This window comes from Idiotropiscis lumnitzeri, chromosome 16, assembly GCF_059441095.1.
Source record: "Idiotropiscis lumnitzeri isolate Australia: NSW breed Sydney's pygmy pipehorse chromosome 16, RoL_Ilum_1.0, whole genome shotgun sequence".
In the NCBI taxonomy this organism is placed as follows: domain Eukaryota; kingdom Metazoa; phylum Chordata; class Actinopteri; order Syngnathiformes; family Syngnathidae; genus Idiotropiscis; species Idiotropiscis lumnitzeri.
In genome coordinates this window covers 9,374,836-9,400,854 of record NC_142406.1, presented here as the reverse complement: position 1 = coordinate 9,400,854, position 26,019 = coordinate 9,374,836, and the positions used below count along the sequence as shown (strand labels likewise).

General features: G+C 42.2%; 1 protein-coding gene across 4 annotated transcripts; it reads right to left on the bottom strand.

Moving 5' to 3' along the window:
• Window positions 1-2,343: 2,343 nt before the first annotated feature.
• On the bottom strand, window positions 2,344-25,979 carry med30 (mediator complex subunit 30). Of its 4 annotated transcripts, none has more exons than XM_088319059.1 (6): window positions 25,897-25,945; window positions 25,411-25,472; window positions 25,141-25,307; window positions 22,469-22,627; window positions 17,766-17,873; window positions 2,344-2,974 (listed from the first exon to the last, which is right to left on the bottom strand). In XM_088319059.1, coding segments are annotated over exons 2-6 (531 nt in total). In that variant the 5' UTR covers window positions 25,412-25,472; window positions 25,897-25,945; the 3' UTR covers window positions 2,344-2,878. The 4 variants fall into 4 exon arrangements, with proteins under 4 accessions (XP_088175185.1, XP_088175187.1, XP_088175186.1 ...); XM_088319061.1 differs by lacking the exon at window positions 25,897-25,945 and adding an exon at window positions 25,592-25,876; XM_088319060.1 differs by lacking the exon at window positions 25,897-25,945 and adding an exon at window positions 25,602-25,876.
• Between the last annotated feature and the right edge of the window lie 40 nt (window positions 25,980-26,019).

Sequence of the window (26,019 nt, the reverse complement as noted above, 5' to 3'; positions counted from 1 at the left end):
TATATAATAACCAAACACTGTTTGACCTTCCAGCAATAGTGAAAGAAATTTTTCAAATCAACCCTGAAAGTTCGTCTATGAAATTGATCATTAATATTGGGGGGAATTTTATTTAATTTCAAAGCTCAAAATAAAAAAAGTTTTGCTAATCAATGACTTCACTTGAATAGGACATTTGTAATTTAGAGTTTTTGTAAATTTAATCCCAAAGGATTTTAAGCAAGGAATTAAAAAGAAAAAAACCCAACAATATAATGAAAGCAGATATTATATTAATAAACTGTTTTAAATTCTACACACATGATTAGCAAATGTAAATTACATTTTAATTTTTTTTTATTTCTGAATGGTTGTGTGTTAATTCAGCAAAGATCAATTGATTTAAAAAAAATCTACTGCAATATCACATAACATTTGTTGCGCAGACCTCAAAATTCAAAGTCAAAACTATTATGAAAAGGGACATTCCGGATCATTTAAATAGTTGTTATTGTATTAAACATAAAAAGTAGATGGCCGTTTTCGGGTTTTTTTGCATTTTATAGCACTCTCGTTTTTTATTTCTTTTATGTTCAATTTTAGTTATTTCATTCGTTCTTAGTTTGTATGCAGTTCCATTTTACATGCTAATATTGGAAGAGATTTCCAGAAAGCTGTTAAATATATTTTAACTGCCGCTGTAGCTAAATGTTTTTTTTTTTTTTTTTTGTTTATTTTTAAGCACGCTAACGTCGGCATGCAACGATACCGACATGAAGGATCAGCTCGCCCCCCCCCGCCTGAGCTAATGATCACAATAATCTTGAGCAGGGGTCCACAACCGCCGTGCAGACGGACTGAGCAAAATATTTTTTATTGAGTTCATCAAAGAGGCGCTGTGAGACGGCAATTACAGTGTTTTAGTTTTCAGATTTTGGGGGTGATTATATCAGCATGAAGCGAGTTTATTATTTATTTTTATTTTTTTTTATTGTTGCTGTTGTTGACGACGCTCACATACAAATGAGAGAAGAGATTCCGCTACAAATATACTGTCGTGGGTATTAAAAGAGAGGCTTTTGGAGTTTTTTGAAAAAGAAAATACCTCAAGAACTCTCGTCAACAACTATCCAAATCGCGGGTCGGATATTTTTCCTATGGATTCCAATGACATTCGTATCAAAAATATGACAAATATTCATCAAACCTGGCCTGGAGTTACCGTGCAGGCACAATGGAAAATGCTGCTTGGGGAAAAAAAAAAGGTTTGTTGATGTCATCGAGATGCGGCTCAAAAAACTAGTAAGTTGGGGATTTGTAAGTCCAGGTACGACTCTAATGTAAAAAATAAAATAAAATAAATAAAAATTAAAAAATAAATGGAAAAAAAAAATCATGATTGCTTATAGCAAGTGTGAGATTCCAAATCTGCAATCAAGAATTTAGTTCCGCTCTCAATAACGGTGCAAATCAAAAAATATGTTACAGTCTGCTTGCATTGGGACAAATTGAGGGGGAAAAAATACAGCAGACTGGAATCTCTCACATTTTAAAACTGGATTAAGATGTTAAACATCGCGCTGCGTGTGCCCGTAGCCGACAAGTCTAATTTGTTTGCGTATTACCACCAAATGAGTCCGACTTGTTTTCGTCTGCAGCATCGGGAGCGCAAACATGTTCCTCCCCCTAACCTCTGTCTCAACTGTGCGAGCACACATTTGTGCAGTAATTATAGTCCCTCCATGCAGCAATGCCCCCTGGAAATATAATAAATCTGAATAAATAAGCTTTATTAATCCTACTCACAGGGCGGCCATTTTCTTGTTGGTTCTCTCCATTTATTTTTTTTGCTTCAAAATTGCATCTATCCTCCTTTGTTGAGCACAAAGCGCGTCGTAATAAATAAATGCAAGCCCGTCGCCACTTGATTGAACGCAACTACGTCAGTCACTGATATTGTCGCGTATACACGAGGACCTGACATTAAATGCGGGGATGATAAAAAGGCAGCGAGGCCGTTTCAGGACGCCTCCGAATGGTGTCTATTGTGAGGCTTCGTTTTTTTTTGTTTTTTTTCTTGTCCACAGTATAGCTCACGTTACACTATTGATCAAAAATAAAAACAAAGTCTGATAAGGTGGAAGCGCGAAGGTTGAACAGTCCGATATGGAGTCCTTTTTTTTTTTTTAACATGCAGAGACGTTAATACGGTACATTAATGTAAATATTTCCGGACTACAAAACGCACCCAAATAAAAGCCGCAACAACTAAATTTAGACCAAAAAATTCATTTGGACACACATTGGCTGCTTCGTGTTAAAAGCCGTACTCACTACTCATCACTCAATGATGCACAATAAATCTATTAATTACATATTTTTAATTTGTTAAAGTGTTCAAGTTGACATAGATTGAAATGTAAGATTTAAAAAGCATAAAATGTCAGAAATGTTGACAGAAATTAACCACATTTATGTTTGCCTTATTTCAGGAGTGAAGTTGATGAAACCTGAAACATTTCGGATAGTTAAGCTGATTAGTCACACAAAATAAGAGGATTAAAAAGATGGCAAGTGTTTCCACAGATATTAACGCTCATGAAGATACAAATGCAGGTAGATTAAAAAAAAAAAACGGGAGTTGAATTGAAATCCTAATGCTGATTGAAATGTCAAATATCGAGGTAGACCACCAACTGAGTATGTTTTTTTTTTTTGTGAGTTGTCTATTTTTAACCCACCGCCCGGTGGTTATGACGCCACGTCGTCTTCATCTTCTCACTTTGGCGCCTCAGGAAAATAAAGTGCCACCTCAGCAAATGTGCGGTACCTTCATGGGTCCAGTTCTCCTCAGGCTGCGAGTGTTCGTGTATACTGTGGCCGCGCGGTCCGGCGGGCTTCAACTTCTGATGGCCAACATGGAGTTGATTTCCCAGATGAGGTTGCGGAGTTGATCCATGATCTGCTTCAACTGCTGGTTCTTCTGCTTCAGCTTCTGTAATAAAAGAAAGATGCTTACAAATTATTTTGCTGCTTTTTTTAAAAAATTTTTTATTGGTAGACTGAAAATTGCACGATATTTACAAGGTCCTTTCAGATTTAACAAAAGTAAGGCGGGTTCAAAAAAAGCACTGATCGTTTTGAGTCGTTGAATTTTAGCAGTTGAATAAATACTAAGTTTTGAAATCAATGACTAATCGTTTTAATAATCGTGAATTCCATCTCAATGAAAATAATCGTATTTTTTTCCATCATCGGCGAGTCTCATGCATGAAGTAAACGCATCACACGCATCAAGATAAGTCGGCAAGTGACGACAATCTCGACGGTCAAAATCGTCCACAATTAAAAAGATATGCTACTTTTAAATTACACGTACTAGAGAAGTAAACAAAACGTTTTTTGATGAATGTTCAATGAAAAGTAAATTAAAAAACAATACAAGTGTTTGATATTCTTCAGCAGAGAATTCTACTAATTTTACTCATTTGATTTTACTACCGATTACATAAAAAAAATTTAAAAAAAAAAAAACACTTAATCCCCAAATATTATACAAATACAAGTATTTCGTTTTGTATTTATAGATTCAGTCTCATAGCATTGCCGCAACTCCGCAAAGTGTACAGTTTTTGGTTCGCGTGAAATGTGTAGAGCTAAAAATTTTAAGGCTACAGTATCGCCTACAATTTAAGTTGAGTCGCGAATACTGGTAATAAGATGCAAAGTTTAATAATTTATTTATTTTTTATTTTTTTTACGTGAATAGGGTTTCTGACAAAATTGTATTTGTACGTCCCAATAATGTCAAAATAAAACTAAATTGGACACGCGTGTTTTTCGCAGGACGACGAAGAAAAAGTCCGATTAGCATACTCGCAAAATACTCGTTCATGAAGTCTGGTTAAAACAATCGATAACGGCATCGCCCAAAAACTATTTGGAGATACACCGCATCTCAGCAGTGGCTAGAAACGCTTCCCGTAAAATATTCCGGTGAATGATTTTATTTTTTTCCATATGATGGAGAAAGTTTTAACGGCAGGAGTCAGACTTAATTTTTTTTTTTTTTGTTTACGCCCGACTGAACGCGGTTACTCCCCAACTTGTCAAATGCAACATTAATGCGGCGCGTATAGTACCTCGCTCAGGAGCCGACTGCATCTGCCGTGAAATCTTATGAAGATGAAATCCATCTCCGTCTCTCGGCAACACTCCTTTCGCCATGACTAATTACGGGCGGCTTTTTCCCGCACCGCCGATAACACCTTGAGCCATCGATTTCACACGCCTCTCTTAATATCAACTGTTTAGCTGATTGTCCTTGAAGATAATCCTGAGTGGAACATTTGGAGGCCTTCCAGTTTCTCGCCGGCTCTCTAAAGGACGCTCATTGCTTCATACGAACACTCTTGCCTTGATCGTCCCCTCTGCTATCTCCCGCTTTGACTTTTATTCTGAGCGCAAGCGCGTCGCCACACGAGTGGATTCGACATGATACGCCTCATTACCCCGATGAGCAGCTTTTGAAATAACCTGGCCATTTACGTTGTATTAACGAGGTGGTATTCAAAGCCTTTGAAATTTCAGGTAACAGAGCACTGTATCGTTGAACGTTTTTTTTTTTTTTTTCTCCTTAAAGCTTTTAAAGGAAAGCACATACAATTAAGTGCACTTGTCATGACAATTTCAAGCAGAACCGAGTGAGTGTGGCTTCAGAGGCAACACATTTGCCTCATTTCATTCCCGCTCCACATAAACAGCCAAGCACTTACAATAAAACCAGATATGAAATTTCACATTTTCAACAGTTGGAAATACGACAGAGGCAGCAAACGTTCATTATAAGAAGCTTGCTGATATGCAAATGACTCGAATGCTATTATCGCAAAAAATAAATTTTTTCTGCAACTTCAGGCAAACAATATTGCTTTTATAGCCTCACAAGTACCAGGAAGGCCTCATTGATGTGTTGTGTTTGCAATGCCAAGAAGAAAGTGGGTGATTGCGACCTTGACGCCATCTCCCGCGTGTCAGAATGGCGAGACCGTCGCACGCGAAACGCACGCTTCAGGTGCACTCTCGCTTTTCTTGTCTCGCAACAGTCGACCGCACAATTCCAGTTCAATGTCTTTTTTGTTTTTTTTCAATCTGTAAAAGGCTCCTGGTGACACCCTGATAAGCAGCCTTGGAATGGTGGTCGAGTGACGATGCAACAAAGTAAAGAAGGAAGTGCTGTTGTTCTAAAAGAGCGCCGAAAAGGTGTCAGATGTGATTTCTATCCGATAAACGCGCGGATGAAAGAACAGAAGGATAATGTTGGGCAAAAGTCTTTGTTGGTTGGTAACTAAAATGACAACCAAGTTAAAAGAAAACGATTGTCCTCCTAAAAAGCATTTTGGTGTGTTCACTTTCATTGCGTTAATTAAATGATTGAGGGTATTACCGATAGTGGCGCAAGCACCAGATGTGATATCAGATCATATTCCTAAAAGGGCACAGAATTGCGAAATAATTTCTCTAAAGCTCACAGAGTCACTTTGTGTTGGCGTTGGCTCCAAAGAACCAGAGCCAGTTCAATGTGATTGGCATGTTTATGAACGGATCGTGATTTTTAAACGATCTTGGGATTAGTCCCAGTCAACGCAATGACGTGGCCCTGGACTTAATGCCAGTAAAAAGAGGTTGTCGCATATTCGTGTCAGGGATCAAACAATCAAGGGCGTAAGGTCGACAGAATGAGCCCGTGAGTGCGTACGGTGCATGAAAATTGCGTTGCTTATAAAGCTAGAAAAAATAAATGAATAAAAAATTAAAATAATAAAAATAAAATTAAGTGATTAATCGACTAATCAATTTGCAAATTATTTGACAATTATTTTAATAATCGATTGGATACTTTGTTTCATTTTAAATTGTTCAAATCCACTCAATTTTAAATTCAACAGTAAATATTTTCAGGATTCTCGAGTCCTCCATGAGAGCAGGTCTTTGTGTTTTTTCCAAACAAGACATTTTTAAAAAAATCTGCATTTATTTCTGACACACGTTACACAACAAACTAGTCACTGAATCTTAATTATTTGCATTTGAAATAATGTCCTATTTTGGAATGAATGGCAAGTCAAACATGCCCCCCCCATTTGATTCACAGATTAATCGAAAAAAATAGTCGACCGATTAATCGATTATTAAAACAATCATCAGTTGCAGCCCCTGTGAAAAGTCACATGGACGGCAGAGGGTTCCGTTAGTTCTGTCTTCATATCCCGACAGTCTCGATGAAATCTTGAACGTTTCCCTCAAAAAGACCTCATTTAGTGAACTTGAAAAGAGCAACACGGCGCATTGGCGGTGATTTCACAATGTGGGGGGATTTGCAAAGACTGTGCCATTTTGCTTATTAATCGTTTTTTTTTTCGATTGTAATGCTTATGCAATCGTAAGAAGTCAAAATCGAAATCGAGATTACATTTTGATTAATTGCACAGCTCAGGGTCCATCTGCACATGTGCGAAGCAGTTGGATCGTAGGTTCAAACGGGTAGATTGCTAAGCAGTAACATTTTTTTTGATGAAGCCTGTGTGATCGAGGGAGGGATCGCAAAGCAAAGAGACATTGAGATACGATTCGGCCGCTCAGGGACGAAATTCATCGGAGACCGTCTCCCAAAATTTGGGCGAGGAAAGAACAGCACGATCGTCAAAGGATCAACAACTCTGCGTTTTGAAATGTCAACTCCAACCGATTCCCTAATCAATGCATTTGTGTTGTACGGATTCTGTGTAAAACATCTCTTATCTGAACTCGCTTCACTGAAATGCTTTCGGGCCTTTTGAAGGCTGCTTTCAATTAAAAGTCTATTTCTGTTGACGACCGCATTGCTTGAAGTCATTCTTCAATGGGCGCGTCAGACAAGTAATTGGTTAACGCTTGGGATTTGTCAAATCTGCACGCTTATCAAGCTTCATAATTGCCATCGCTCCATTAATTATGCTTGTATTATCATCACATTAAAGCCGATTGGGGGGGGGGGGGGGGTTGTTGCTTCGTTTAGACGGTATGGAAAAAAATAATAAAAAAATAAAGCTAATCTTGTAATGGTATTACGAGATGAATAAAATCATTTATCAGCACTTCCCCCCCCCCATTTTAATGTAAAATCAAAAACAAGAGCGCAACGCTTTCAGTGAATATTAAGAATCCCGCTGTTGCTTTTTGAAGAGCAGATTTGAGATAGCGGCGGCGGCTCGGAAGCGAATGAGATTCAAATATGTGCGCACGCTTGATGACATGCAAGGGGGGGGGGGGGGGGGTGCTATGTAGCAAGTGGAGCATAAATGTGCTTTCACTCAGGATTCCTCTGCTAATCCGCCCTGTCGCTGGCAACTCAAATCGCAGCTTTGACTCTGTGGATGTGGCTGGGAATTACAAGTGTAAGTGTCTGTGAGTGAGGGGAAGGGATTAGAAGAGAGGAGGGGAGCAGAGTGGAGAGAAGTACACTTTTCCGTTTCGGTTTTGCCAGTCGGAATCACGCCGTCGTCCGAATGATACCAAAAGGTGCGACTTTGTTTCGGTGTATTGAAATTGCAAACGAGCAACCGTCAGATACCAAATGGTTTTACTTGCATATGCCACGTTTATTCTTTTATAAGCTACTCCACCATTCAGATGATCTTTCATACGGGGCACCTTATAATTGTACGGTCACTCAAATACCGTCATATTGGGAATATGTTTTGTCAGCGATTTCAAATCTGACATAAATACTTTGGCACAGTACTTTATAATGTAGCATCGCTGTTAACAAGGTAGTACACCGTTCTCTGGCAATCGCCTGTCCGTCATTTTGATCTGCGGCTTGTAGCTCGCTTGTAGCTCACTTCTGATCACTGTCATAACAACAATCGAGAAGAGAAATGACTGCCGGGAGCGGATGGAGCATGATGGACATGACACTAAATCTGCTACTTGCATTCATTTGATCTACCCGTGTGTGAGGCAGCGTTTCCGTGACACTGATGAGAATCAAAAAGGTCAGGTGACAATAAAGCAGCAGCCAATCAGGCACGCAGTCGCTTGTCCCGAAGTAACGACGCATCCCACTGAATTTATATGGCAAGCTCCCGACTAGTCAACTGGGAGACTAACTCATTTTTGCACCAGTTGATTGTCCCCCCCCCCCCCCCCAAAAAAAAAATCCCCCACAAATTGGGAAACTTGAGCAAAGTCAAACTTGTGGAAGTAAGCTGCTTACTGCTCCATGCCTGCCTGGGGAACAGCGAGCCGACGTGGGTCGCGTCGCACCATCTGATCGAATACCCAGAGGGAGCCAGGCCAAACAGACTCCATTTGCCACTCGTTTAAAAGAAAAAAATATATACTTAATTGACTTTATAAACTTTACGGCGTTCCTCAAAGGGGAGGGTTTAAGTGCCACCGCGGGGTTGGGGTTGGATTGAGATTTCCTTGGGGACTAAAAAGCTTTTTATAAGGGAGTCCGAAGGCAGATAAAGTCGTCTCTTGCCAAAGTGGCAGAAATACAATCGAAATGTTGTCATCCTCGCATTCGCCGACCGCGAGCGCGCTCAGCATTGAGGCGGAACGACTGCAGTGTCAGCTGACTGGGCCCGGAACGCGTTGGATCAATTTAGCCTTTTGGTATCCGCGAGTCGGCACGCCCTCCGTCTCCGCTAAGCACTTGAGTGCCTGCCAAGTACACCCATTGATTGGGGTTTACCTTTTTGATTTGGTCCTCACGGCTAATGATCGAGGGGCAAAGAAGGTTGCTTTAAAAGCCAACGGTGGGTAGCCGAGCTAAACCTGAGGACCATTGAGCAATGTTTACCGGGTGGAGATTATTTTACTCAAGGCAGACAGGTCGTCCAACTTCATCACTTTCTGTGGCGAGCTCGTATCATTTAAGTCACAGCTGTGCACGTCTGCACAGTAAATAAACATGGGAGGAATTTTAAAGGGCTGGCAGCAGTTTGGGGAAATTGTTTTGAAATACGGCTTTTCGGTCTAAGTTGTGGTTCGCAAGAAGCCAACGCATTCACGACCAGCCGAGTAAAAAAAAATAAATAAATATGGATCTTTGACGTGTTTAGCCGTCAATGGTAGCGGATGAGTTCAAGACTTCAGTCCCAAAAGACCGAACATTTTCTCATCATTCACTTTGGATCGAACATACTCGCACATGGGTCGCCTCTTTCGGTGTTTAGTTAGGAACAAAAACGCTGACTTTGAAAGCCATTTTGAAATGTCAACTAGTCACCTCCAAAATGCAGCCAAAATGACATTCATATTTTTTTTAAATTGAAAGAAAAAATACACAGTCTTGCGAAAAGTAAAAGCCCCTTGTGTGTTGAGACTCCCAGCGGACGTCTGACGACACGAGAACTGCCTGAAGTTGTGATTCCTTTCAAAGTAAATGAAAAACATCTTTCTTTGACTAAAGCCTTTTTATGTGAACTTGGAGTGTTTGATGCTTACGCAAGTCTGTGGTGGATCTTTCTATAAAGGAGAGAGTCGTGCTTTGGGATATCAAAGCGGATAATCATTTTTTTTTTTCTTTCCTTTATGTTTTTGGTTGCGATTCAACAGTGATCCACTAGTCCAGAAAAATTGAGTGAAAAAAAAAGTCTTTGTTTTGGTGTAAAGAATTGTTATAAGCGAAGCGCCACCCTGACACAAAGCGCTCAGTGCTTCCTGTACGTGGCAGCGTAACACAAAACCTGAATAATTGGGGTTTCCCTCGACACTAAACGAACATTTCCCCGACGCTTCCTCGCTGAGAGCTTTGCGGCCACGCTGCCCTTCTGACCTTGGCAAAACGATTAGAAACCCGTTGGCATACACACCGCCTCTAATGGGCCACGTGAGGCTGCTAATAAGACCGAGGTACGGGCACCTGCTGTGAACAGCCTACTAATTCGGAGAAGGCGCGTAGTGGCGAGGATGTGGTAAAAAAAAATAAATAAATAAAAACGAACGAGGGATAGAAGAGAAGAAAAAAGATACGGAGAGGGAGGGGGGGGGCAGCGGCGGGGGAACGGATCGTGAACATGAAGCAGCTGTCAAGCCATCCCTCCCACCCGGTCTTGCGGCAAGTTGGGGGGGGGGGGGGGTTTGTATACCAACAGATTTTCCGAAGGCTCACCCACCTGCTTTTTAGATCAAATTAACCGCAAGTGGCGCCGCAATTTATTCCGCCAAGCACCTCCCTCACAGGTCTGCAAAAAGTGAGACAAGTCAAACTCACAACGTGGATGGATCGCTTTTCAATTTGAAATGGCAACCCAACCCCCGCCCCTTCTTTTTAATTTCTCCCCTTTCTCATTTGAATCCAAAGAACAGACACGGTAATTAACAGGGTATTAAGAAAGCAACCGAGTACGGAGGAGGGGGGGGGGGGTGAGAGTGCACGAGAAGAGCAGCGGAGAGCGAGAGAGATAGCGAAGCCAAGACGACGGCGGCGAAAGTGAGGAGCTGTGGAGAATTAATAACATGCCAGATCTCTCCAAGGCCTCCTTAATGGGCTGTGACAGGAATTTATTCACACTTAGGCTGGTATCAAATCAAACGCAAGGAAAGTGGCGGTGGCAGGCGTCGGCCCAGGGAGGGAGGGGCGGGATAGAAAACTCTGCTCGGTGGAGGAATGATGGAGGCCGAGTCTTATAGGTCCGGCGTGACAACACCTCCTCCCTCCGCCCCCTTTTTGGGGATAAAAGCTCATCTCCGAAGCATTCCAGAGACATGCAAAGGAAAGCCCGGCGAAGACAAACGATGAGCGATGTGCCGACGACCCAGATGGAATGATTATCAAGAGTCGCGATGAATCATCGTGCAAAAAAAAAAAAAAAAAAAAAAGCACCCTCGCTCCATCAGTCAGACAGAAGGTTGCCTTTTCCACATATTTGGGGACGGGAGCTGCGACAGACAGCCGGCATGAAGCACTTGCGGCTAAATGAGCAGCGAGTTAAATGCCGCTTCCAGTCCTAATTGGCAAGCGACCAGAAACGCCGGCGATTCATTAAGGATGTAATTTGCCGTCACATGGGTGTGACTGCAATTTTTTATTTTTTTTTATTTATTTATTTATTACAACACTGCATCTAACGAAGGACCTCGAATTGATATGCACAATCGCATTCTACCGCACCGGGGGGGGGGTCGGAGGCACGCAGATTGAGCAATCGCAAGCCATTAGGCGCCAATGAATTATGGCTAATGCTTGTGAAATATTTATGCAAACATTATTTAGTTTCTTCCACGCGCAGAAACTTCATACATAAACAGCGAGTCGCGGAACGGACGCGAGAGAATTTGCGTTATGGAGTCGGGGCACACCAAAAAAGGGGAGCCGGACAAAAACCACGATACTTTCAAGCGCACTTAAATTTGAATACATATTGTCGCACGGTAAAGACACTGGCGGCGAGGGATAGATTTGCCCCTCCCCCTCCCTCTCCCTCCAGATGGCATAAGCATCCGTCAGCCAGACTCCGACAAACAGCAATTACCCCAATGGACAGATAACGAGAGCAAGGCTATCGCTCACGGCCACGACGCCCCGTCGTTAGCGAGACGGGCTCATTTATCTGCCGCTCGGCCATTCCGACCCTCTCCGCTCACTTCTTACTTGTCCAACGCAATCATGGAGGTAAGGGGCGGGAGGTTATGTCTTCGGAGTTCTGAAGACGGAAGCGAGGTAGGCAACGGGTTCAAGGGTTTTTGGATGTGGAGTTTGGACGGAAGTGACAAAAAGCTTCGGGAATGAAAATGAAGGGAGGCGAGATTTTAGAGACAACAGGAGGACGGAGTGTCAAGCAGGGTCAGGTGATCAAAATGGGCTCGGAACATTTTTAGGGACTTGTTGGGTTTTTTTTTTAACCGTTGATTGCTCGTGCGACAAACTAAAACATGCAGGACCGTTTTGGGTGGGGTTCATTATTTTGACCCAACCGAAAGGGTTGAAGACTGGATTTGGGCCATCTGGAGTGGGGCACAAAGATTGAGGTTCAAATCCTGGTCAGGAAAGGGAAAATCTTTGATTGCAAATCGTCCAACTTCTCCAGAACTTTGGAAATAAACGATTATTTATTTTATTTGGCTCGCGGGGCAGAAACAGCTCACGATCCAAAGCATACCACATCGACACTAGTGGAAGACGACTCAGCGGGTTCTTAACGTGACGCCTGACAGTCCCACAGCTGCATCGTCCATTTTGGATTTCAACTGTGTCTTTTTCCGGTCGTCTCTCTCTCGCACGGGAGGATTAGTCGGGGATTGGAAAAGCGTGGCCATGTGGTGTCAAATCGACACTCGTGTTTACCGTGTTGGCGTCTTGGGAGCGTGCACTTGAATGGATTTCCTCGCGCCACTTTCTTCTCCCGTCGAATAATAACAAGGCTGCTGCCTGTTCCGAGGTTATTCTACTGCGAGTCCGGCGTGAAGAAAATGCGGAGGATTTTAAAATCTTCTTCTACTGGCACTTGATTAGACTTTCATTGACGTGACGCGATTGATGAGAGCAATTTTTTCCCGATATATATATACGTGGCAATTTTTTTATGTGATCTTCAACAGTCTGACTTATCAGCGCAAAAGTTGGAAAAACGTTCGGACTTATCGTTGACTTGATCATCAATCTTCCCCTCAGAATTTGCTCACGGGAACATTTCCACCCGCCCCAACTTTATCAGTCGGGTTATTTTGTCGTGAAACTGATTGACGTGACGATCCGCAGCCGTCGACACATCCATCATTATATTCTTTCATCAATCTTAACCCGTCGTCTTCGGTCGAGCATTTCAAAAACTCACGAATGGCGGATTGACTCTCTCGTAACGTTTGTTTGTTTGAGTCGCACATTTTGTCATCTTTTTTTTTAACCCTTCAGTCCGAAATGGTGCCCACTCCGTCTGAGAGCCGCTATCTGCTCATCCATCCTTCTCCCAACACCTGATAGTCCATTTCTCTTTCTGCCTTTCGCCATCAGCAAGTCATCTATCCATGTTTCTCCTTTCTATCACGCTTATCACAAATCTTTCACCTCTTTCTCCATCAAGCCTTTTACCTGAGCAACGTCTCGTCATCCGTCACGGGCCTTTTCTTCCTTCGTTTATCTCCCCCCCCCCCCGACTCTGGTATCGCACTCCACTCCCATTTACCCCCCCCCCCCCCGCCCCGCGCTTCATCCCGATCTGGCAACGGCGGCAGATGCGGCCCGGCTGCAAACATCTGCTTCTCTTGTCCAGCCGCATCTTTACGCTGCTTATCGGACTAACCACTTTAACTCCCCCAAAGCTTGCTGCCCATGCTGCCGCCTTAATGTGCAGCTGGGAAGCCCGGAGGGAAAAAATAAATAAATAAATAAATAAATAAAAATCCCGGCTAAATATGTTCAAACACATGAGGCACACACTCAAGGGCCAGAGAGCGTTAAATAATTATCAAGATTGTAAAGACCATGACAGACATTTTGGTTCAAAGCCAGTTCCAAACATCCTAATTTTTTTATTTTTTTTTTTACTCGATTGATTTATTTGAAGGACGTATACAGATCTAGACGAATTGGTAACATTTAATCGCACGAGGCCGAGTTATGGCAGCAAAGTCTGATGACTCACAGCATTAAATATGAAACTCTAATGACGCTGTGCCATAAAGTCAGAACAAAGAAGTTGGTTCCACCCAGAAATGTAACGGGAAGCCTCATTTTCAAAGTCTGAGCAGTAGTAGCTTGACTTTCAAATTTAATTTGGTTTTTAACTCCATTTGTTTAGATACCAAATTATCATTCCCCATTGAAAAGAATTGGATTCCACTAATCCGTTCCAACCTGCCAAAACCACCGGAATGTTTTGACTTTTTAATAAATAAAATTATCACTTTTGTTTAAAAAAATATATACCAAAAGAGAATGTCAATTTTGCAGATTTTGTTTCCCCATTTCACTCGAGTGGCGGCCAATTGTGCTCCATTTAATTTTTTGGAATGTCTGATGTCGGTAACAGTTAACAAACCTAAGTAAGATTTTCTGGCATACCGTTACACTCGTAACAGTTCATCGTCTGTGTCTTGAGGGAAAATAAGATAAACAGCATCGGGCCTACGATGGAAACAAGTTTACCGCCCCTCCTCTCCATAGGCTGACGCAGCGATTTATTCAACTCAGACTAGAGCTCAAACTCGTGACAATTGTTGAGCCACATGATGCATTGTCGATACATTTTTCTGTGATTTATTTCGTCACGCAATGAGCGATAGTAGGATTTACAGCGGCTTGACAAATTATGCAAGACGACCACTATTACCCTTCAGAACGTACATCTTCTGTAGCGTTCAGCCTCGCGAGGGACACGGGGCGTGCTGGAGCTTATCCCGGCTGACTTGAAGCCCGAGGCGGGTTACACCCTAACTGGTCATCAGCCAATCACGCAACACATTCATCATTCGATTTACACTCCCTGTGAATGTACAGATTTTGTCCTGAGTTCCAGTAAGCGAGCGCTTTAAAACCTTGACCTGTTTTTTTTGGGGCACTCGACGCAAAAACAGAAATATTGTTCATGCAACCACATCAAACGGGTCAGCATGAAAGCTGCCGAACATAAATATAAACATGTTCGGGAGAATGTTGGCATGCAGACGTAAGCGCCAGCAGTGCATGGCCGACAGCATACAAGGGAGCTTCTATCCACTGAAATCTATTACAAAGTTCTCGAGTGGAATAGAAAACACTTGCTGAGAGCAAATTTGCCGTCGTCGCACCCTCTCTACTGTATACTTGGACCGTTTGACAGAACTCAATTTGCATGCTAATGCGTCGCATTGGGGGAAGGTCACGTTACAAACAAGGTTGTTTATCTCGTCGCAGTATCTAATAGGGGGCGAAAAATGCAAATTTTTGTGGTTTTTTTTGCAAGACTATTGATTGCTCATTTGCGGTACGTTTGCAATGCTTTTTATAAGCAAATGTTACCTAACAGTACTCGCAGTCCTTTCCAGCCATTGTGCTCAAAATGCCGCTCGCTCTGTTTTGTTCCGTTGTTGTTTGGGATGACGCCGAACACGGCGGAGCTCAGGGTTCACCCCGTTGTGTGAACATTTAAAAGCAGCCGGGGGAGCGCTGAGCAGCTCTTAAAAATAACCAATTCTCCTTTTCTGCTGCCGCTGACACCCGTGACCTAGGACCATTATCATTGCGGCACACTCAGGCAGCTTGGCATGCAATATCTGTACGGAGCCAGCAATGCACAGAAAGGGAGGGAAGAAACAGAAGGGCTTCAACCTGCATGCACACAAACACACTCGGTGAATGTGTGCGAGAGGGAACAAAAAAAACAACCAAAAAAACAACCTCGAACAAAAGCTCTCATTCAGTCCGTATGTACACGTTGACAAACAAAACACATCCACGGTCGGGAAGCTAAGTGACACCTGAACCTACAGCAGTTTGATCAAATACGGGAACTGCAGGGAAGTAACCGACTGGTTTCTGACTTGGGTCGTGAGCAACGTGAATTTAGCCATGACTTTGGAGCGATGACTCACGTTTCAAGCAGTTACAACTCAGTTTAGCTTGCCACGCTGGGGCAGATGTCATGAACATCGCAATATCGCTATTTTGAGAGTTCTTTTTTTTTTTTTTTTGTCTTGTGGCCCACCAGGGGAAAACCCGGTTTCCCAGTAGGTCAGTCCGCCGCTGCGTCTGATAATCCCTGATTAAATTCAGCTGTTTTAATGGGCTTTTCCGACATTTTATATTTTTTTTTTTGATTCAGCAGGGTCTATTGCTACTGTCCTCTCATCTCAGACGTTGAGCTGATTAAGGCTTTCATGCTAGCTGGGACGTGTCAGTGAATCGTGCAGTACGCGTAGTCTACAGCATCACAAACGATCTTGGTCGAATTGCCGTCGTTCGGTACTTCCCTGCAGTTCTACAGGACACTCCCCCCTTCAAAAGTCCTGGAACAGTGATGTCAATGCTTTTAGTTTCGCTGGAGACACAAGGGGGACAATTGAAAATAACGCAAAAATTCACGACAATCGGTCGGTCGATGAATATTAAGACACGTTTAGCTCAACTATTCATGGACAAAATTTAATTTAAGATGACTAAGCAGAGTGCAATCGGTCAAACAACAGATTTGCGTACTTTTTCCTTCTATAAGCCCTCATTCCATACGACCGGAGCAACTGCTGCCCCTTGACACTGACATTTTGACAGTAGAAACTAATCAACCTGATGTGTGCCAAAGCAAATGGAACTGCACTGCTTGCTGGAAATGGGACACGAAAAAATGAAGCAATGTGCCAAAAGCAATCTATGGTGGAAAATGCTACACAACATCGAGGGAGGTTTTGACAAAGACTTTTTGAGTGCTCCGATAACGACGTTGATAAAATAGCAATTTTCCGTTACATGTTTTCATATGAAAAGCATCATGGTGCTTTTTTTTTTCGTTTGTTTTGTCGGGCTGCTCAAAAAGTGTGCGGCGCGTACATATTTTTCCACGGTGGTGGATGCAATCTGTACAAAGACTTTCAGACTTGACTGACAACACGGCGTGTCAGTTTAAAGAAGCGTTATCTGCGCCGCACGTCACAGGCCGCACTATCAGAGCAGAGCAAAAAACACATTTGACAGGTAACACATTTGAAAAAGCTCTTAAGAGTGGGCTGACATTTTAGACCACTCAAAAAGTCAACACCACAGCTAAAATAAAATCTTTTTTGCTCAAGTTCGCTGTCTGGAAAAAGATCATGTCATGTATCCAGATATGCATTTTAAGTTAGTGTGTCGTTGTTTAATTATTGCATATGAGAATCACAATATTTTACGTGTTCAATGGAGATGTGTGAGAACGGATCCGAACGAAAGTTGGGATATGGAACGAAACGCCGGAATTGACCATAGAAAATACCACAATTACCAATGTCCCAAAATATTACATTATGAACAACCAAAAGAATTAGATATGGTGCACATATTAGTACGATTGATACATTTTTATTATTTAATTATTAAAAAATAATAATAATTACAAAAAATTTAAAAAATATATACATATATATATATACACATATATATATATATAATTTATTAATAATTTTTTGATACAGCAGTCACAGAAAACTGCCCATAAAAAAATAATAATAATAATCCTGATCTTATTTTTCCCTTTTCACCCACCCACTCAAAACCAAACCATATGATCCACCTGTTAGAACCCTTAAGGCCCTCTTTAAAAAAAAAAAAAGGGTGTTGGCGTGGTTTACTGGTAGAAGGAGATAATTTAATATTCATCGTGCATGTTCGCATGCAGTTGGCTTACTTAGAAAAAAAAACAAAAAAAAAACGTTATCTCAAACCAGCCAGTCCGACACATGGGAATTTCCTCCCGAAATTCCCCAGCACAACCTGATAGAAACTGCCTTTCCCACATGGCCCTCATCATGTGTCTCAAAAGGTCAGGAAAATTAAGTTGATTATTTTTTTAAGTGACTGGACAGATTTCCCCTCGCAGAGAATATCAAACAGGAAGCGGGCAAGATAAGGCAAAATCGAGCGAGCTGACGTCATCACGTAGAAGAAACTATGAAAAAGAGAGCTACGAGAACTCAAACGTGTCGGAAGGTCCTGGAAAGCGTGTGACAAATAGACAAGAAATAAAAAGGAACAGGGTGTTGCACTTTTAACGAGGTACTCGCGCAACCTTGTCGTTGGAACTGAAAGCGCGCAACCCTGAGCGTGAGGCTCGGATTGACAACAATACCTTGTTGACCTCCTGGATTTCTCTCCTGTCCTCGGCGGACGGGCGGTTCTGACTCGCTGAGTGGTCGTCATGTTTGGTGCCGTCATCCTCCATGAAGGGTATCAGTTGCTGGAACGGACAGGGGGGGGGGGGGGGAACAGATTCCTGTATGTTATTAAGCCAGATGTGTCCTAATGCGGTTTTAATCTGGAAATAAACCGCCTTTGTGCCTCTGCCGGTTCAAAGCATTACTTATACGTTTGAGTGCAATTACGGGTTAAAATGATGCATTTATGGGCCACGTTCTCCCTATGCCGTGGTGAAAATGGGGATTCTGTGTAAGTTGAGTGCAAGGGAAGACTCACTAGTGAAAGACAGGGGCAGAAAGTGGGGGATTCATTCATTTTTAAACACCCCCGTGTGCTTGACCTTGTCGACTCCACACCACAGAGGGGCTGATATGCAAGGGCCTTCAAGCATGTCGGCTTGGACCTATTTAATATCACAGTGACCCCTAGTGGTCATGTCAGAAAGAAGGAGCACGATACATGCTGTCGTCACATGCAGTAGATGTGTTCCAGAAAAAAAAAAATGGCAAATGGGCCGACTTGAATAGCGCTTTTCTTTACCTTGAAGGTACCCGATTGCATTTTTATACGGTCATCTCCTTCGGTCACACAGTGAGTAATGGGCAATATAGGCACGGTTGTAAAGTGACAGCTCCAAGAGCAACTGAGGATTCAGTATCTTGCTCAAGGATACTTTGGCATGGTCACAATAGAGCTGGGGAGTGAATCCATAAACTTAAAAGACCAAAATAAAATAAAAGCCATCAAATGAAAGAAAGAAAGAGAAAAGAAAAGAAAGAACGGAGCAGAGATTCTAACCAATAGCCTCAGCCTGTGCAATCCAGAGTTAAAAGTTTACTGAAAAAACTCTCTCAACAACTTGAGGCCATATAAAAAAAAAAAACATTAAGTCAATAACTTGAATTGTGAAAAAATTTGAATAATCGTTGTTGCTTCGTGACATTGTCTGCTCGGTTTGTAATTTGGGTACGTGTTGGAATGGTGGACAATGATTAAAGAAACCGGCAAGATCTAGGATAGTAATTGACTATGAAAAACTAAACTAAAATGTGCTGAGTGAGGGCGCTAAGATGGATGACGACTGTAGCGCGCGTGTGTGCCTGTGAGTCATAACCCCCCTGCCTCCTCCGTGGAAAGATGGATGTGGTTTCCTGCCTTGACAGAGAAGAATGGGCTAATGAAGTTCACCAGGTTGCCTCCCTTTGTAAGAAAAAAGTGGGCAATAACCGGAATAATAAATAATTAAATGAAAGGGAGAAAGGCAGGCAGCACAACCGACTGAACGTGAAGGAAATATTTAAAGGGAAAAGCCAAATGGGGTGAAGGCTCAAAGAAAAGAAGAAAAAAAACTATTGGAGTATGCAAGGGCTTCAGAATGAGGCCACAACAACAGCTGGGAAGAACAGGAGAAACACCGACGCGCCTTTGGCCCAGCTGTTCATTAAATCGGGTCTGTTGCAAATTGGGCTGCAATGAGGTCATACTGCCTGAGTCATCGATTCCTCTTCCTGTTCGGGGCAGCCAGTAGTGAGCGGCTGTCGGGTAGCCACCTGAAACGTCCGCGATGATAAATGGTGCGCATGCCGGGGCCAAGATCAACAACGCTCTGTCCTTAGGTGAGCATGTGAGTCGCGCTATCAGCTGGCCAGCCCTGAACTGAGCCGCCACGGGAGCAAAGAAGCATTTGAATAACACCCAAAGAAGAACAATAACTTGGATGCCGTGGGTGATTAAATGAAGGTTCACACCACAACAAAGACAGTCCTGGGCTTTCAAACTCACTTGGATTGAGTAGTCTTCAATCCTGTTCCTAAAGGTCTGCTGTCCTGTCCGTTTTCAACACGCGATTAAAAAAAAGACCAGCAAAGTCTGCAACGGCTGGATAACGACCCTGAACATTTAATCAGGTGTCTTTGCAACAGAGAGATTGAAAACAGACAGAACAGCCGACCTCAAGGAACAGGATTGCGCTAGACTGACGGGCAATTCAGAATCTTTAGCCTACCTTTGCATGTTTTTGGACCATTTGTGGAAACCAGAATACCCAAGGAGCCCGTCCCAATAGTAGCCCTTTTAACCCTCGTTTTATCTCTTAGCCCTTGGATTTGTGCGTTCACTAGAACCAAGTAGCGTCCCAATTCTCCGTAAGGCTCTAGGATAGGGCCACAATCAAGGGGTGAAGACATACCCAGACCTGCCTGGACGCCAAGGATTTAAAACTCCACAAAGAAAGCTCTGAGGCAACATTCATTTGGCACGGCTCTTGTGGTGAAGTTGTCTCCCAAAAGAAAAACCATGTAGGTTCGATCCGTAGCACCTGGGATTGTTGACCACGCCATTGTCCTGAACCCCGACTTGCTCCCAATGCTGCTTTACCAGTAAGTGAATGAGGAGAGAGCGTTGAAGCGCTTTGAGTACCATGACTCATACAATAATTGAAGAGTTTAAATCCCCCGAGATGCAAATGGATATTTGAGCCTCACAATTGACCGGTGAGCAGTCCGGAGCGTACCCTCACCCAAAGTCAGCTGGGATAGGCTCCGACACACCTGTGACCCAAATGACATACAGAATGGAAGTATAGATGGATGTTTGGATTGATATGAAACAGAATCAAGGAGGCAACAGTCAACAAATCCATCCACTGATTTTGACCACCAAAGGCAAACAGACATTTTAATCGTCCTATGCAAAATGCCTCAACAAAAATGTCAAATCAAAATCGAAACGACCAGACAAGAGGGAACCACGGAAGATTTGTTCCAATTCAGGACTGATCTCTCACATCCTCCTTTATCCTCAGAAGGGGATTAGCTCCAAAGCCAATCTGCACAAACTGGCGGGTCCGCTACAGTCCTAAATCTAATCAAAAAATGAGCGACAACCTTGCCGTATGGATCCCAGCAGAATGCGTGACCAATGAGCCGGCATGTGTGTTCTGTCTGTGAAATACCCGAACACGCTACAGTGCACACATGCAAGTCTGCGAATGGGACACGACACAGATGTGTACTGGTGTGCATCTGCTCATGCATGCATTGAGGGAGTGCAGCAGAGCTTAAGTGCTGCTGTGCCAGAAGGTGGATGGTGAGCAGAACCAGCCTAAAGACACGCTGGAGACTCACCTGAGAGGCCCAGTGGATCTGCTGCAAGCATAGAAAAGAAAGACCTAGAGGGAGTAGATAAACAGTCCCCCAGAGTAAAGATCAGTGTGTGTTTGTGTGTGTGTGTGCGTGTGTGCGTGAACAAAGCACTTCCTCCAGTGGTTTTCTAATCTGGTCAGTACCGTGTGCAACCACCAACACCAGGGGTGTGCAAACTTTTTGATTGGCGGGCCACAATGGGTCCTAAAATTTGACAGAGGGGCCGGACCAGGAGAAGATGGATGGAGTGTTTTGGTAACCTCACCTCATCGGAAAAAAATAAATTTCATTTTAAATGAAAGTGAACAAAAGCGTTGCAACGACATATATGTCTTTTTAAAAAAAAAAAAACACAGAATGTTTAGAAAATAAAACATTAACAAGGTTTATTCATTTAATTTTTTTTCAAGTTCGGCGGGCAAGATTAAAACGTTTGAACGGGCCGCATGTGGCCCCTGGGCCCTAGTTTGCCCACACCTGACCTACACAATTGACATAATTTGTAAAAATTCTCAAGTTAATTTAATTTTTTTTTTTGGGGGGGGGTTACTGTTTGTAAAAGGAACAAATGCAGATGTTAAAATTAAAAAAAAAAAAAAAAACGTTAACCGTCGATTGGTTAAAAAAAATATTAAAAAAAATAAATAAATAGAATCAAAATCGGGAACTGAAAATCAGAAATCAAATTAGGGCTCGAGTGAATCGTTACATCCCTACAAAAAAGTCTGTCGTAATATTTATGGACCTAACTATATAATATAAAAGCAATCAAGCTACAGTTGATTGGAGTAATATTGAATTGAAAAATAACAGGACATTTTGGTCCAGGAAATGAATAAACAATTCAACACAACCCAAAATTGTTGTATTTGCTGGTTTCTCTTTGGCCACTTTTTTAAGTATGGTGCAACGAAGTCAACTTTCATGTCACGTCCTCATTTTTGCAATATTTGTTGGAGCGGGTGAAAATTGACATCATTTGCAATCAACGGCCCACATTTTGAGAGTATTTCATGGAGAATATTAACTCTGAAAGGAACTTGCAGGAATTCAAACAATTCGTTTGGGATCAAATCATTTATGGCAGGTGTGGGCAAACTACGGCCCAGGGGCCACATGCGGCCCATTAAATGTTTCAATCCGGCCCGCCAAACTTGGAAAAAAAAAAATTAAATGAATAAACCTTGTTAATGTTTTATTTTCTAAAGACTGTGGTGTGTCAAACACAGATAGTTTGCTTTTGTTTATTCTCATTTCAAATTAAATGTATTTTGTTTCTCCGATGAGGTGAGGTGACCAAAACACTCCATCCATCGGCTCCTGGTCCGGCCCCTCTGTCAGATTTTCAAACCCATTGTGGCCCACCAATCAAAATGTTTGCCCACCCTTGATTTATGGCGTGTGACATATTATACACGTGACCTCCAAATACATTAGAACTTGCTATTAGTGTATATTAATGAAAAGACACATCTCTTTCCCCAAGTCATACCTCCGGAAGTATCGGGTCCAGTCCTGCACAGTTTTCGGAACACTTGTCGTAGACGAGGCGCAGCTTGCGGAACAGCACGGAAAGCATGCGAAGATGCTCCTGCAGTTTTCCCAATCGATCCTGGTGGGTGTTGGGGTGGTAAGTGACTCCATTCGGCAGCTGGGAAGAACCACGAGAAATGTTGTGTTAAGTCAAGTGAAGGGCTGCGATGATCGCCAACGACGTGTCGTAATCATCAGACTCCTCCAACTCTTACCGAATAGATGCAATTTCATTTCAGTATCTGAATACCTTCGACGGTCAATTTGGAATTAAAAGCAGATCGGAACACACAAGACACATCTGACATGAACTGCTTGTGCAACGTGACACAAGCCTGCCGTCGGGGCAAATGAGGTGAAGAGCGACTATTAACTCATTCAATCCATAAGTCATACATATACGTTTTCAAAAACGTAGTCCCCGCCTCCCGTAGACGTATTTATACGTCTTGGGTTTTGTTTTGGTTTTTTCACACCATAGCTCCGTGTTTTTATAGCATTTGAACACAATATTCTGTTGGCCTCGCTAACTCAGTCTAATCTGCAATTGAGGGGTTTCCTCTCGTGAAAATTTCTGGGATTAAATGAGTTAAAGAAATATGAAAGGAAATCGACAGACAAGAAGGCAGAGAGGGAGATAAGCGGGGGAGGGAGATAAAGATGTTGAGTAAATTAAATTGAATATATAAATATATAAATAAATAATCCCGAGTGTGCCCATTTAGTGGCTGAGGTCGGTTTGTGCAGATCTTTGCGGGCTGTGATTTTAGTAAGTTGCAGGATTGGCTGTTTCCCAGATGCAGGAAGTCATCCATGATTAACGCATGAACGCTGACCTCGTTTGTCAGGACACCATCAAAGCTGAGCTGCATTTGGAGTGCAACAGCGATCAGACGTACTAAAGCCGCTAAAAATCATGGATAAAAACGTATTAAACTCAGAAGTCAAGGGACTTTGGAGTTGAATAAGGTCCGTGACCAAGCGCATAACTCAGTTCACTCAAGGCAAATTAATGTTCCACATTGAAATCTATTTAAGTGACATTAAGCTATTCCAATCACCTCAAACACACAATTATGTGTTTTTAATTTTAAAAAAAATGAGCTTTATAAAAATATAATAATGAAGTGGAAAGAAATTAACTGAATTCAGCCTATGGAGCAGGTGTGGGCAAACTACGGCCCGGGGGCCACATGCGGCCCATTAAATGTTTTAATCCGGCCGGCCGAACTTAAAAGAAATTAAACGAATAAACCTTGTTAATGTTTTATTTTCTAAAGACTGTGGTTTTTCAAAAACATATGTTGTTGTAATGCTTTTGTTCGCTTTCATTTAAAATTAAATGTTTTTTTTTTTCTCCGATAAGGTGAGGTTATCAAAACACTCCATCTAGCTGCACCTGGTCCGGCCCCTCAGTCAAATTTTAGAACCCACTGTGGCCCGCCAATCAAAAAGTTTGCCCAACCCTGGTATAGAGTAAGAACTGTGTCGAATATATGACTTGAAGGGGGCTCAGTTATGTTAAGAGTTGGAAAGGGGCTGGCCTGTTAGAATTCACTTTGAGTGACAGCAGCTCCATACATTTCATTTTCTATCTGCAAGTTTTACTTTTGGTCGCACACAACACCCGGTTCAAAATGCGATGGTGACACTGGTTCGTCGTGCCCACATGATGGCGTAACAGTAACTTTGACGCTACATTTTGATACTGATTTCTTGTAATGCAAACATTGGCTAATAACACAAGGCACAAAAAAATAATTTATTTAAAGGGATCACATTCTTGTAAGTTAACTTTTTTTATGTCTTAAAAAAAATAAACGTTTGACCTCCTGCCTACCCAGGCATCAAGTGTGAAATTGTCAAATGGAAAAGGAAGAAAAAAAAAAAACCTTGACCTGGCCATTATTTTTTAAATGTGCCCGCTGAGAAGAGTGGGGATGAGCAATTTTCAAATCAAAAAGCCTCCAATTTGAAAAAAAATATTCGGTCAGCCAATAGGATTTATTCTTTTATTTTATATATTTATTTACAGCGTGACTAGATAAATTCACTGCCTAAGAATTATTCATTATTGATGTAATCTGATTTATGACCGAATGATTTAAGATGACGCCACATTTATTTGGTAGAATTTTGTGACGTCAAAGTGAATGGGCTTAAAATTGCAAGTCCAAGTGTTTAGTTAATTAACAACTCTAACTGAAGACATTTAAACATTTATGTATAATAAATTGGATATTGTTCATTGGACTACAGATTCATGTAATAATTGCAATCATAATATTGAGGATTTTTCAAAAGTGTTCTGCCTTACTTCTGCCAGACTGTTATGAAACACCTGGACTAGTTTACATAATAGCCACCTTCACACCTACATTTTGCGCCAATCACATGGCTAATGGTTAAATTAGTCAGAAGTGGCTTCAAGTGTCATTCATTTGCAGTCTGGACACAAGATGGTGAACATCACCTGCTCTGGAGGGAGTCTCAGAGTCAGCAGGAGTCTCTGAGCATCTCCACCTCCGGTCGTCATGGTAATGAAAGCACTAAGGTGTGGCAAATGGATGCTAAGCGTGCCATGTCCTTTTCCTTTTTGAAAGAGGGAGCGAAAGAAATGAAAGGAGAGACCTGCATGTTCCTGAGGAGCTGGAAGATCTCCATGGTCCTGAGGACAATGTCTTGAACCGTCTCCTGGCCAATGCGGCACAACGAGGCCGTGTTGACATCACGGGCTGCCTGGGCCTGCTGCTGCTGTTGCTGTTGCTGAGGCGGTGGCTGCCCAGGGAAAGGTGACACTAGCGGTGGGGTTGTCATGGAAACAGTTGATGATGATGATGACGACGAAACGGTTCAGACCCTTATGTGCCTTGATTAAGCAGAAGATTGCAGGTTACTTACTTTTTGCCCTTAATCAAAATATGACACCTGAATTTCCCTGAATACCACCAAGAATGATTTAACTAGAAGCAAACCATAAAATGCAATTAAAACAACGACGGGGAGATGTAATAGGTGAGTGAAATGTGGAAAATAAGCTTCAATTAAACGTCAGGTAGGAAAAAGTAGAGGAGAAAATCACTTTCGGTAACCTGCTGCACGGCATCAAGTTCTTTCGTAAGCAATAATCAGTTTGAAGTGTCATTGTATCCGTGAAAGTCGTTTTGACGACATTGTGAATATAAAAAACACAAAAAGTGGCACTAAGTGGAGCAGACGCTAGTTGTAATTCCATATGTTCGAGTGGAGCGCTTGTCATCAAAGCTAAATAAAGAGCCAGAAAAGGCGACAGCTCTTTCTGAGTCGTTGGCTATTTAAACGAAACTTGCATGCAGCTTAAAGTGTAAATGTTTGTTAAGTAATATATTTGACAATGAATGATATTACCTGTGTGGCGATAATTTGTTTGTGTTGATTGCATATCAAGTTCGGCTGCTGCAGCGGAGATTGGAAGTATCGCGAGAAGTACATCTGAAACTGTAACTATTGAAGTAGAACGGCAACATATTA

Coding starts and splice junctions, on each gene's coding strand:
- med30 (XM_088319058.1), bottom strand. CDS start 25,326: ATGACAACCCCACCGCTAGTGTCACCTTTCCCTGGGCAGCCACCGCCT. Junction 22,628..25,140: donor AGCTCCTCAGGAACATGCAG/GTCTCTCCTTTC, acceptor GGTTCTTCCCAG/CTGCCGAATGGAGTCACTTA. Junction 17,874..22,468: donor TGGACCCGATACTTCCGGAG/GTATGACTTGGG, acceptor TGTCCGTTCCAG/CAACTGATACCCTTCATGGA.